Source organism: Hemibagrus wyckioides, linkage group LG22 (assembly GCF_019097595.1).
Source record: "Hemibagrus wyckioides isolate EC202008001 linkage group LG22, SWU_Hwy_1.0, whole genome shotgun sequence".
Classification (NCBI taxonomy): Eukaryota; Metazoa; Chordata; class Actinopteri; order Siluriformes; family Bagridae; genus Hemibagrus; species Hemibagrus wyckioides.
In genome coordinates, this window is record NC_080731.1 from 5,545,047 (window position 1) to 5,557,594 (window position 12,548).

The window sequence follows — 12,548 nt, forward strand, 5'->3', positions numbered from 1 at the left end:
TCAAGCGTGAGCTCCCAGAGAGAGAGAGCGCATAACAAACATGGCGACAGGATGGTACGGAGGAAAGGGGATTACGCTGACTTTTATTCTGTTGCTGTGGCCCGGAGAGTGCCCGAACGCGGCGGAAACGGCGGCCGAGGCCGGAAGCGAGAGCCGTGTCCTCGGCATGCGCTTGGTGAGAAGCGACAAGCCCGCGGCGACCACCGACGACGGGATCGTCCAGGTGACGGAGGAGAGCAACATCTTGCTCAGGTTGTACGGATTGCACATCAGCAATGACACCTTGTCGCAGGTGAAGTTCATGGAGGTCGGAGACGACGGCGATGAGCGAGAGAGATTTAACAGGACTTGCGACGAGTTCACCAAAGACATCCTCAACAAAGGCGGCGTGAGCGTCAACGGTCAGGGGACCTCGGGGGTCTTGAGCGTAAAGATCAAGCTGCTGAGGAAAAGTGAGGCGCAGAGGGATTACGCGCTGTGCATCAGGAACGACCAGGACTCCACGTGGTACCTGCTGGGAGAGAACGATGGCAGGATACGTGTGGTGGAGGAGAAGAAGTCCCTGCTTCCCCTGTGGCTTCAGGTGATCGTGATCTGCTGCCTTCTGGTCCTGTCCGGCATGTTCAGCGGTCTGAACCTGGGTCTCATGGCTCTGGATCCCATGGAGCTGCGCATCGTCCAGAGCTGTGGCACGGACAAGGAGAAGAAGTACGCACGGAAGATCGAGCCCATCCGAAGGAAAGGTAACTACCTGTTGTGCTCGCTCCTTCTTGGGAACGTCCTGGTCAACACCACTCTCACCATCCTTCTGGACGATCTCATAGGGTCAGGCATCGGCGCTGTAGTGGCTTCCACTATTGGCATTGTCATTTTCGGTGAGATTGTTCCTCAAGCGATGTGTTCTCGCCATGGCCTGGCAGTCGGTGCCAACACCATCCTGCTGACCAAATTCTTCATGCTGGTCACCTTCCCGCTCTCGTATCCCATCAGCAAACTCCTGGACTGCATTTTAGGTCAGGAGATCGGCACCGTGTACAACCGGGAGAAGCTTGTCGAGATGTTGAAGGTCACCGAGCCGTATAACGACCTGGTCAAAGAGGAGCTGAACATGATCCAGGGTGCGCTGGAGCTCAGGACCAAAACAGTCGAGGACGTTATGACGCCGCTTTCGAACTGTTTCATGATTCACAGTGATGCCGTGTTGGACTTCAACACCATGTCGGAGATCATGGAGAGCGGGTATACGCGCATCCCTGTCTATGAGGAGGAGCGCACTAATATCGTGGACATACTGTTCGTGAAGGACTTGGCCTTCGTGGATCCGGATGACTGCACCACATTGAAGACCATCACCAAGTTTTATAACCATCCCGTCCACTTTGTGTTTCATGACACCAAGCTGGATTCCATGCTGGAGGAATTTAAGAAAGGTGTGTTTCCATTCTTCAGGTTAGGTTTTGCTTCATTTAGAGACCCTTTTAAAGGTGTATTTGGGGAAAATCACCGGTAGGTAACCTTTTATATTCCTCTTTTCCCCTGACTGCACACTTCTCTGGTCTCCTGTTCACAATTCTTAACAAAACTTTCCAAAAGTTTCTTCGCGAGAGTCGGAAGCCCTTCAGTGTTGAAAGTTTGGACTTTCTTATTCATCACATTGCTTTTGAAAAACACACACACATCCAACCTACTCCCCTACTCACTGGATCCTGTAAGTCTTATTACCCCACTAATTTAAGTATTATTTCCTCTCACTAATTATAATCCTTGTCCCACAACATCCCCCAAATTCTGTGTGTCTTATATTTCTATAAACAGACCCTGTCTTTGCACAGTCATACATGGCTCAGAAAAGAAAGACCTCTCTAACATTTATCTAAGGCCTCAGGCTGACATTGAGTAACTTCTGGCCTTGTACATAACACATACTTATATTATTAGGAACATCTGTACATCTGCTTGTTCATGCTGTTAACAAATCAGCCAATAAGATATATATTATGGATCGCTAGTTATCAGGAAAAACATCACCTGATCTATTGTCCAGTTTCACTGTAGCCTCAGATTTCTGCTCTACATTGACAGGAGTTGAACCTGATACGGTCCACAAAACGACATTGTTTTGTTTTGACGTGTCGTGATGTCCGAGACGCTTTTCCGCTCGATACGTTTGTAAAGAGTGGATATTTAAGTTTCTATCAGCTCAAGCCTGTTTGGCTGGACTCCTGTGATCTCGCTCATCGACTGTACACAGGACCTCTGCCTAGTGTCTGTTTGTTTTTTTTGGTTTGTTTGTTTTCACACCATTCGAGGGTAGACTCTAGAGACTTGTTGTGTGTGAAAATCTCAGCCGTTTGTGAAAATCTCCAACCGGCTCGTCTGACGCCTGCCACCATGCCTCGGTTAGAGTCAGAGAGATCACACTGAACATGAACTTGAAGCTTTGGCGTGTATCTGCATGATTTTATATGTTGCGCTGGTTCTACATGATTGGGCTGACTGCATGACATGCATGAATGTGCAGGTGTTTCTATTAAAGTGGCCGGCGAGCATATGTTTTACGTGATAATTTTGTACTTTATATTTCTGCAGCCCTGACAGCTTACTCAATCGGTTACATTTTATAGTCTTAGATTATAGAGAGTAGGTTTCAGGACTAGGTTCAGGATTCACCTTCATGCTTCGGTAAATATTCTCACCTGGATTTTGTAGAGATCCGAACATCCCATGAACTTCACCTGAGGTTTAAAGTTGTTGCATGCGACTCAAATTTGTTGTGTCGCTAACATCGCCGAATAGTGAGTCCTGGAAACTGTCCTGTTGTGTTTGTCATGCTTTCTAATACAATCAGAGCAGATTGTAAGGGACTTTTATTTTTCCTAAAACAAAACTCTGTATTGTTTGTTCATGTAGTATGTATGTTCGAAGTTATCATACACACAAGTGGAGTCAAGACGAGGCTTTTTTTCTTCTAGATGGATTTATTATTGTGTATAAAAGCCATGAGAACCGTGTAGGAATAATGGAACCTTCATATTCCTTTAGTGCACTAACAAACTTCACAAACTAGCTCTTTACACTTGGCTTTGGTTTTATCCTAACCAAATTGAACCAAAGAACAGGACTGGCTAGGTTTCCCTAGTTGACTGGGTTATCAGTGTAGGATTTGTCCTCCACAAATGTGTATAGTGATTATTAGAAAGCCTCGTCTTGTGAAACACAAGTGACAGCAGGAGCTGATACAGCAATATAGAGGGTTTTTTTCTTCCTGTTATGTTTGGAGTGTATGTGTAGCACAGTCAGTCGTGTGTTTTGTTATGCCACAGATCCTCAGACTTCTGGGCCTTTAAAATGATCACTGAGCAAAAGAAGTGTACCTGGGTTTAATCAGTTTAGGGTGAAGCAGAATATTTAAGCAGTCGTCTTTCCCTGAGGTCCTGGACCTGGATTTCTGATTTCTTTAAACCTGCTTTGAGATCTAAATAACATTGAAGTGAATTGACGTATTCACACGCTTCCTTATTAGTCCAAAAAAAGCTCCATCGTTTTTATTTTTATTTATGTATTTTTTCAGCACTTGTATCGCTGTCAGCTCCTGTAACGGCTCTTATGCTTGAATTGGATTCTGCCCGAGTCCTAAGTCTCTTTGGATGTTAGTGATTGGCAAAAGAATAAATGTAATGTTATATAAATTTTTACTAAAAAGGCAGTCACGCGAGAGCGAAATAAAAAAAAAAAAAAGGCAGGAAAGCGTCAGGAGCTTCAGCTTTGTGTGGGGGCTTGAGCTTGTTGTTGTGCTCCTAGGCGACAGTGTCAGGTCCTTCTGACTGTGCTTGGACCGGAAGAGCCTTTTTAGACCTAAACTCTTTGTCCTGAGGAAAACTTTAACTGTTAGGACAGTAATAGTAGAAATATTTTGAATAATTATCTCACGACAAGTTGATACACTACAACCTTTTGTGTCCCGGCATCATATTTGTTTTTATAAGACAGCATGTCCATTTAGCCCAAATCGCTGTATAGACACTTTCCTCATTTCTCTCTGTCTCTAGCGCTTATGTAAGAGTTCGCCTTTTCCTGTTTGGCTGTTGGCCAAGTAATGTGCAGTGACAAGCGAAATTGAAGCATTCGCAAGCGTTGTTGCCAAACACTTACAGCAGCCGTCATGTGACGAATGCTTTTAGCTGTTGTTTGGAGTCTTGAAAGCTGCACCTTTATTTTTAATCACCTCGCCCCGGGGGGATCTGACTGATCTGGTCTTAAGCAGTGTGTGAGGAAGTGACCTTCCACCATGGAACGAGTTCACATGGCATCATGAAGCAGTTTCCGGGTCACTTGCAGTGTCTTGAGCGTGTGCTTGTGCTGATTAAGATCTCGGTGTGGTGAAGGAGAAATCTGACGCTGTATCAAAATACATTATGTTTCTAGCAGGCTCAATAATTCCAACAGGACTCTATTGTTCTGCATGTCCTCACCCATCGTCCGGTTTTACCTGATGCCGTCTTGTCCACACCCAGGAATGTGCAAGTCACCGTCTCAATCATCGCGAATGCAATAAAGTATGTGTTTGTTTTATTCTCTGGGCAAATCTAATGACAAAATAAGAGGCATCATAGCAAGGTGTGTCTTGGAGATTGACAGAGAAAACTGCTTGGACCTTATCACACCGTGTTACCGTTCTCTTCCTCATCATCCTCAACTCATCCCAGGCTCCATTTGTAATCATATCTTAATTTCATCTTAACTGCCCCACAGTTGGCCAACAGCAATGATCCAGTACAGACATTTGTTGTTTCAACTCTGCTAAGTGGATTCCTTTTGCTCCATGTTTAGTCCCGTCATGCCATAAGCCTCTCAGAGTGTAATAGGATCAGTCTCTCTCTCTCTCTCTCTCTCTCTGTGGGTTTAAGTCACTGTCTGATAGCAGTGTTTTCTCAAACACGCTGCTCTTCCTCTTTCTTCTTTCCTGTGCTGACTGTGCACTGAGCTTGATCGTGTCTAAACTGTGTAACAGGAAAGACGTGTAGAGAGACGGCAGAAAGCTGAAAGATTGACAGCTGTCTAACAAATAAAGTGCTGGAAAATTTTGGGCATGTCCTCTGCTTGTCCTTGTTTAACCCTGTCACCAACAGATCTTGTGTCGCGTCTTCACACACACACACACACACACTGCATCATTTATCAGCATGCTGTCAGGAGACACACGTGATTTTAGCGTGCTGCTAATCCTTGAACTGTGTCAAATGCATACATACGGGTTGGAGGAAAAGAAGAACACAAACAAAAATGGCTCAATGACTGGATTAATAAAAAATAAAAAATCCAGACTTGCTTTTCTGATTAGAAATTTAGTTATATTAGATTTTACACAATAGCAAATCTGTAATGCAACACTCGGCTGTCGAAATATCGGACAATCACTAGTTCATGTTCTTATTTCCTAGGCTAATTTTTTTGGCATCGGTGTAAAATCCCAATTAAAAGACAAAATATAAAGGATTTCCTAATAATGTGTTTGTTCACTATGTGAGGTGTAACATAAAAGCAGTTCTACCTGGTGCCTTGCAATGCCTTGTGTTTTGCTTATATTTTAATATCCTCTGGACTCAAAAGTGGGTTAAAGTGCCACACTCGGCTCGGCTTCGATCGCTCAGCACGAGAACTTCAATCCAACAAACTTGTTGTATCTCTGTAACTTGTTTTCACTCAGTGACGCAAGCCTTTATATACATACATTTCTTCAAAAACATCAGCTTTTTCCCCCTCGCCTGCTTTTCTGTCTAGATTCTGCTATTCGACGTGGTCTCCGGTGTAAAGGTTTGGCATGTCATCTTTTTCTGAGATGCTTTTCAGCTCAGCACGGTTGTACAGAGTGCTTATTTGAGTTACTGTATACTTCTTTTTGAGCCAGTTCTGTTCAGTCCTTGGTCTCATCTTCGAGGTGTCTGCATACATAGAACAAGGAGATTTTTTTTTGCGTGTGTGTGTAACACATACCCATGAGTCATGGTATTACACAAATTGCTTTTGCAGATTGCTTTGTGCTCGTAGGAAGGCGGAGATTGAGCTACCTGCTCTACCATCCTGCTTCCACGCAGTGATATGTCTGGGTGATGGAGCTGCAGATGTGCGGCCATACTGGAAGTATTTCCATGTCAGTGGGTAACTCATGTATAACAGTCATTTTTTTTTTGTTTAGAATTTTTGTTTCATTGGCATCATAGTCAACAACAAATCCGAAATGTCCCCACACCACAGATTTGAAAGACGACGCTGCTTCCTCGTATTTCTGTCTCACTTCACCGCTCACCAGGGTTAGACTAAATCTGACACCAGGATCGCAAGCATGGTTACCGCCCCTAACTTTAGCGCTCACTGATTGGATATTTACTCGCGGGGAGGCGTGTCTCTTAGCGCGTAGACATACAGTACAGGCAAACAAATAGGCGGTTCAGAGAGTAATAAAACGCATAGTTAACCACATATTGAACCGTGGAGGTCGTACCGAACGGTTCAATATTATATTGAGTATTGTAGCATTCCTAGTGTCCATTGAGGTGGGCATTAAAAAAAATGAAAAAATAAAGAAATCAATTTTTAGTTTTTTCTTATTTGTTTTCTGCTTTCTTTTATATTTTTGATTTATTCACATTTTCTTTTTACATTTTTGTTCATTTTTTTCTCTGTTTTTGTGTTTTTCTTTTTGTGTAATTTTATTTGTAGTATTCTCTCTTTCTATTATTATTTCTGATTTTTTCTTAATTTCTTTTTCCTGTTTTCTATCCTTTCATTTATTTATTTATTCATTCATTCATTTATTTGATTATTTTAATCTTTTTCTTTCTAGCATTTTAAGTTTCACCTTTTATTAAGTGGTCTTTTTCTTTCTTTTTTTTTGCTCAGGGAAATGGAATCAGGTCTGAAGGTGTTAATTCATTTTGTAATTATGAATAGCTGTTCCCAGGAACACAGGACTAGTGGCAGGTTGAATAAGTATGTTACAGGACATTGTGCACACACACTTTCACACAGGCGTGTCTTTGGGAGGTTGGACAACACTGGAGAATCCGGTGGAAACCCACACGGACACGGGTAGAACATGAGAACCTGGACACGGAGAGTAACCGGAGCTCAGGACCGACCCGGGGAGCTGTGATGACTCTTATAACGTAGATTATATTTGTTATAATCTCTCTTCATGCCTAGTCACATGATTGACTTCGACACATAGCACCTTTCCTATTCTGTAGGAAACCCATTCTATTTTGTCCATATGTTGTTTTTTTTACAGACACGATTGACCAGATCTGAATTACGGAGGCTTTTGTACACTGGAAATGCAGCCACGTGTTCTGATATTAAATTATAATAAGTGACCTTCTAAATGATACGCCATTTAAAGATCACTGGAAAGTAATATGAGTCCACTGGTGAATTTCTCAAAACCTTTAGAAATTTCTTTTTATTAACAAGCCATTATGTTCTTTTGCTTTTCTATCCTGCATTAGGATTTGGTCAGGATTTGCATTTCTTGATGACAAAATAGTCCCATTTTTCATTCGGTATGAAAATCACTAGGTTTAGTCTATTTCCATAACATTCATTTCTCATCAGAAATGTTTGGACCTGACTTTTTCCCTACCGTGCATCAGTTTAGGATTATCCGAATCGTGACTCATCTAAAAATCGGGTGGTTTTTCTCTCCCCCATACCTCGTTCAGACAGATTCAAGAGTGTGTGTTGTGCCTTTAAGAAATTGTTTCGAAAATGAAGTAATTTATTAAATGCTAGCTAACTGGATCTTCAGGTTTACCATTTGACCTTCTCACTGCTTTTTAGCGAGTTTAATGAAACAGTGCGGGTTTGCTTGTTTGATTTGCTTCAGTGAGATAACGCATCTAATCCTAATAAAGAGCCAGCTGTCTGCATACGTGCCTAAACACTGAAGAGGATGTGGGTGATGCCTCCTCTCTCTTGCATGTGCAGAGGACATGTAAACTTCATGAAGGCAGACTGCCACTGGAAATATTAAATTATGTAATGCTCGAGCTTACAATTGCTCTATACGTGTGTGAGAAATGTGATTTTAGTGTGTGATTAAGCCCTGAACACACACTGGTCAACGTGTTTGGGTTATGCAGCTGTATAAAGGGTGATGATCTTCAGGTTAATTATGAGCAGTGGAATTCTAATGCACTGAGGCAGGGGAAGTGTGTAAAAGAGCTTATATTCACTTCCCCTGTCCTAGAATATGCAGTCTCTTCTTTTCTGACTCGTGCAGTCACCTTCCATTCTAGTGCATACACACTCTTACATTCTGTTGCATACACACTCTTCCGTTCTAATGCATACACACTCTTCCATTCCACCTAATACACACACTTCCATTCCACCTCATACACACACTTCCGTTCTAGTGCATACACGCTCTTCCGTTCTAGTGCATACACACTCTTGCATTCCATTGCATACACACGCTTACATTTTATTGCATACACACTATTCCATTCTAGTGCATACACACACTTCCATTCTAGTACATAGGCACTCTTCTATTCTGCCTCATACACACACTACTCCATTCTAGTGCATATACACTCTTACGTTCTACAGCATGCATACTTTATCCTGTAAAATAGTGTGCATGCTTTTTCTGCACTGGAGCATGCACACTTCAGGTTTATCAAAGCATGCACACTTCTCTTGTACAGGAGCATGCACACTTTAGATTCCTGTAGCACGCAGACGTCTCCTGTACTAGAGCATACTCCTTTGCACATACCTCCATCAGCATCTTCTACCCTGGAGTATACACTTTTCCCATTCAATCACATGAGAAGTGTTCATTCAGTCATATAGAAAAATTATGCATGCTTTGTGGCAGGGAAAACTGGGCCAAACTTGCATAGGGGTAATTTTGAGGACATTTTGAAGTTCTGAAGATGTGACATTCTTTAGTAGGTTAGGTGCGCATGCTCAGGTATGGGGATGGTGTGTATGCTCCAGTATGGGGATGGTGTTCATGCTCCACTATGGGGATGGTGTGCGTGCTCCACTATGGGGATGGTGTGCGTGCTCCAGCATGGGGATGGTGTGCGTGCTCCAGCATGGGGATGGTGTGCGTGCTCCAGCATGGGGATGGTGTGCGTGCTCCAGCATGGGGAAGGTGTGCGTGCTCCAGCATGGGGAAGGTGTGCGTGCTCCAGCATGGGGAAGGTGTGCGTGCTCCAGCATGGGGAAGGTGTGCGTGCTCCAGCATGGGGATGGTGTGCGTGCTCCAGCATGGGGAAGGTGTGCGTGCTCCAGCATGGGGATGGTGTGCGTGCTCCAGCATGGGGAAGGTGTGCGTGCTCCAGCATGGGGATGGTGTGCGTGCTCCAGCATGGGGAAGGTGTGCGTGCTCCAGCATGGGGAAGGTGTGCGTGCTCCAGCATGGGGAAGGTGTGCGTGCTCCAGCATGGGGAAGGTGTGCGTGCTCCAGCATGGGGAAGGTGTGCGTGCTCCAGCATGGGGAAGGTGTGCGTGCTCCAGCATGGGGAAGGTGTGCGTGCTCCAGCATGGGGAAGGTGTGCGTGCTCCAGCATGGGGAAGGTGTGCGTGCTCCAGCATGGGGAAGGTGTGCGTGCTCCAGCATGGGGAAGGTGTGCGTGCTCCAGCATGGGGATGGTGTGCGTGCTCCAGCATGGGGAAGGTGTGCGTGCTCCAGCATGGGGAAGGTGTGCGTGCTCCAGCATGGGGAAGGTGTGCGTGCTCCAGCATGGGGAAGGTGTGCGTGCTCCAGCATGGGGATGGTGTGCGTGCTCCAGCATGGGGATGGTGTGCGTGCTCCAGCATGGGGAAGGTGTGCGTGCTCCAGCATGGGGAAGGTGTGCGTGCTCCAGCATGGGGAAGGTGTGCGTGCTCCAGCATGGGGAAGGTGTGCGTGCTCCAGCATGGGGAAGGTGTGCGTGCTCCAGCATGGGGAAGGTGTGCGTGCTCCAGCATGGGGATGGTGTGCGTGCTCCAGCATGGGGATGGTGTGCGTGCTCCAGCATGGGGATGGTGTGCATGCTATAGTGCAGAGAAAGTGTGTGTGTGTAGAAGGGAATTTTTCCTGCTCTGCTGCAGGAAAGGATGGAGAAAGAAAGGCCAGCATTGCCCCAGAGGCTACGCTGAGTCGGTGAGTAGTGTGTGTGTGCACGTGAGCTCAGCCATGTCCTCACATCAGTTGCTTCCAAACGGCTGACTCATCCGATTTACAAAAGAGCGAGTGTGTGTAGATGAACTAATGGCTTTGGAATGAGCTATACAGTGGTTGGAAGTCAGCTTGAGCTCACAGCCATGCGGTCATGACGTTACTTTATCTTTTGTAATGGGGCATTAATGAGGGCTATTGCTACACCTAGCGTGTAAGCCCGCTTCACCACAAACACCATTGTGAAACATTTTAGTCACCCAAAACTCGCAGCTAAGATTTTCTGTATTCGTATTTGGAAACAGTAGTCTTATATACTTTTGAAAAGCATCTTTAAAGGGTATTTTTTTTAATCATACCAGATGCTGATCTACCTGCCATAATAAACTGGTGAGGGATTCACGGTTATTAGTTTGCCTATAGAAGCTGCATAGAGATGTCTATTTGCATAGAGTGCATACATTTTAAAAAAAATAAATAAATGCCCCAGGTTGGCATGCTGGACAGTGCTAATTTTTAAAAGTCTTCGGCTGTTCTTTAACGCAGGTTGTGGTGTCCGTCTCACAGCTTTGTGACAGCTTTCACTCTGCATGTGTTTAAATGTTAATCAATGGAGCTCTGAAAACAAGTTAAATTTTAAGAGCAGGTTGAAGCTCTAAACACTGCTTTATACACACACACACACACGCACACACATACTCAACACTAATCTAATTTAGTTAATTTAGGCTAATAAACTGTGAGTGAACGCAATGCCAAAGCATGTTTGTCATAATCTCATTATCCAAAACGGGCGATTCTCAGAGGCTGGTCAGTGTGAACTGAATACATGAATGAATTTTGGGTCTGTTATGAAACAATTGGCCTGCAGATTGAATAAAAATTACAGCTCAGGTTCTTAAATGTTGTTCTTTGGTGCTGAGGGTGCTGAACTCTTGTTTATGCAACACATGATGCTGAATTTTATTTTTGATCTATATTTCTTGGAAAACTGAAAATCTTTAGCTAACTGGTAAACCTTTCACTACTTCCGGCCTTCTGACTACTCTGGTTAAATAACGGTTAAAAAAAAAAAGGGTAGTCCAGATGTTTTTAGACAGAGTGAGATGAAGAAGCAGCTCCGCCCCCTTAATGAGTTAACGTTGACTCGCTTCTACGGACAACTTTCTTTTTTCTTTTTCTTTTGTTTGAATCAGGAAATTCACTTCTGTCTTCATAAAACTAAATCGGTGCCTCCGGAACGTTCCTAACTTTTCTTCTGATCAGTAGAGTTCACTACAGCAAACTCCAAGAGTTCCCTGTCTTAAAAAAAATGTCTATTCTGCAACAGGAACTAGAAAAGCTTAGCAAAGTTCTTGGGTTCCTGGAAATGTTCCTGTGTTGCTAACGGCTGCAAAATTTCATTTAGAATTTCTACGTTTCAAAAACGTGACCAAGAAACCAAGAATAGCCAAAATGTTGGCTCGTGGGAGTAAACATGGACTTGCAAGTTGAGCATGAGCTAATTGTTGCGAAAGTGCAGTGAAGGATGATGGCAGGTTCTGCCTCCTGAAGTCTTATATAGATTAACATTTCGCTAAACATTTAAGGGAGTGGACTTTGTTAGAGAGGATTCGGTCAATGTATCACAGTGACTCTAGCTGTATCAGTTTAAGGCTTTAAATATCTGCCATTTCATATATTTGTATTTGGTTTGAAGTGGAAGAGGTCTAAACTGGAAGTGGGTTCTTTTAAGCGGTGGAGGTGTTTCAAATATCGTGACAGATATACTGCCTGAACAAGTAGTCTATGATTTGGGGAATTTATATAGAATTATCACTAAACTTCAGATAAACTAAACTGTTTAGATTTTGGATTCGATCCAAACAGTGTCAAAGTCACAGCGAGGTCAAATGTCTGAAATTGTTTTTCATGAACAGCTTCCTTCCTGTGCGTCATGCTTACTTACACTTCATGTCCAGGAATTTAAGACTATTGGAATATTTGTAGGATTTATTTACTGATTATTGAACTGATTCAATCTGGAACCAAACAAAGACAAGGTCTCAGCAAGGCCAAATAGTTTTTCTTTCTTACATTGAAGTATATTTAAAGGGTGTTTCTGTCATACAAATAAGCAACAAGAAGGACTAGACTTGTTGGTGGCTGGTCAAAAAACACTGACCAAATAAATGGTGGTTGGGGGAAGAAGAAACCCAGAGGTAGAAAATGCCAGCACTGTCAGCATGCTCTTTAAATTCTGTCATTTCCTAGGAGCCAGTTACTAAGGATGTATGAACAGACAATTATGTTTGTCCTAATTTGAATCTCAGTGTGTGGGGGAAAAAATAGTTCTCAGTCCCGGATAATTTCTCATCCCAGGTCTGATGCCCAGCTC

The 12,548-nt window shown here is 43.6% G+C and overlaps 1 protein-coding gene across 2 annotated transcripts in view; it reads left to right on the forward strand.

The window, feature by feature from the left end:
• The window catches only part of LOC131343292 (metal transporter CNNM4), a 36,781-nt gene continuing 24,233 nt past the window's right edge, over window positions 1-12,548 (forward strand). Inside the window, exon 1 of one of the 2 annotated variants that reach the window (XM_058374855.1) lies at window positions 1-1,430. In XM_058374855.1, coding sequence (XP_058230838.1) covers window positions 41-1,430 — 1,390 coding nt within the window. In that variant the 5' untranslated portion in view covers window positions 1-40. The remainder of the gene's footprint in view (window positions 1,431-12,548) is intronic. The other variant, XM_058374854.1, reaches the window with a different exon arrangement.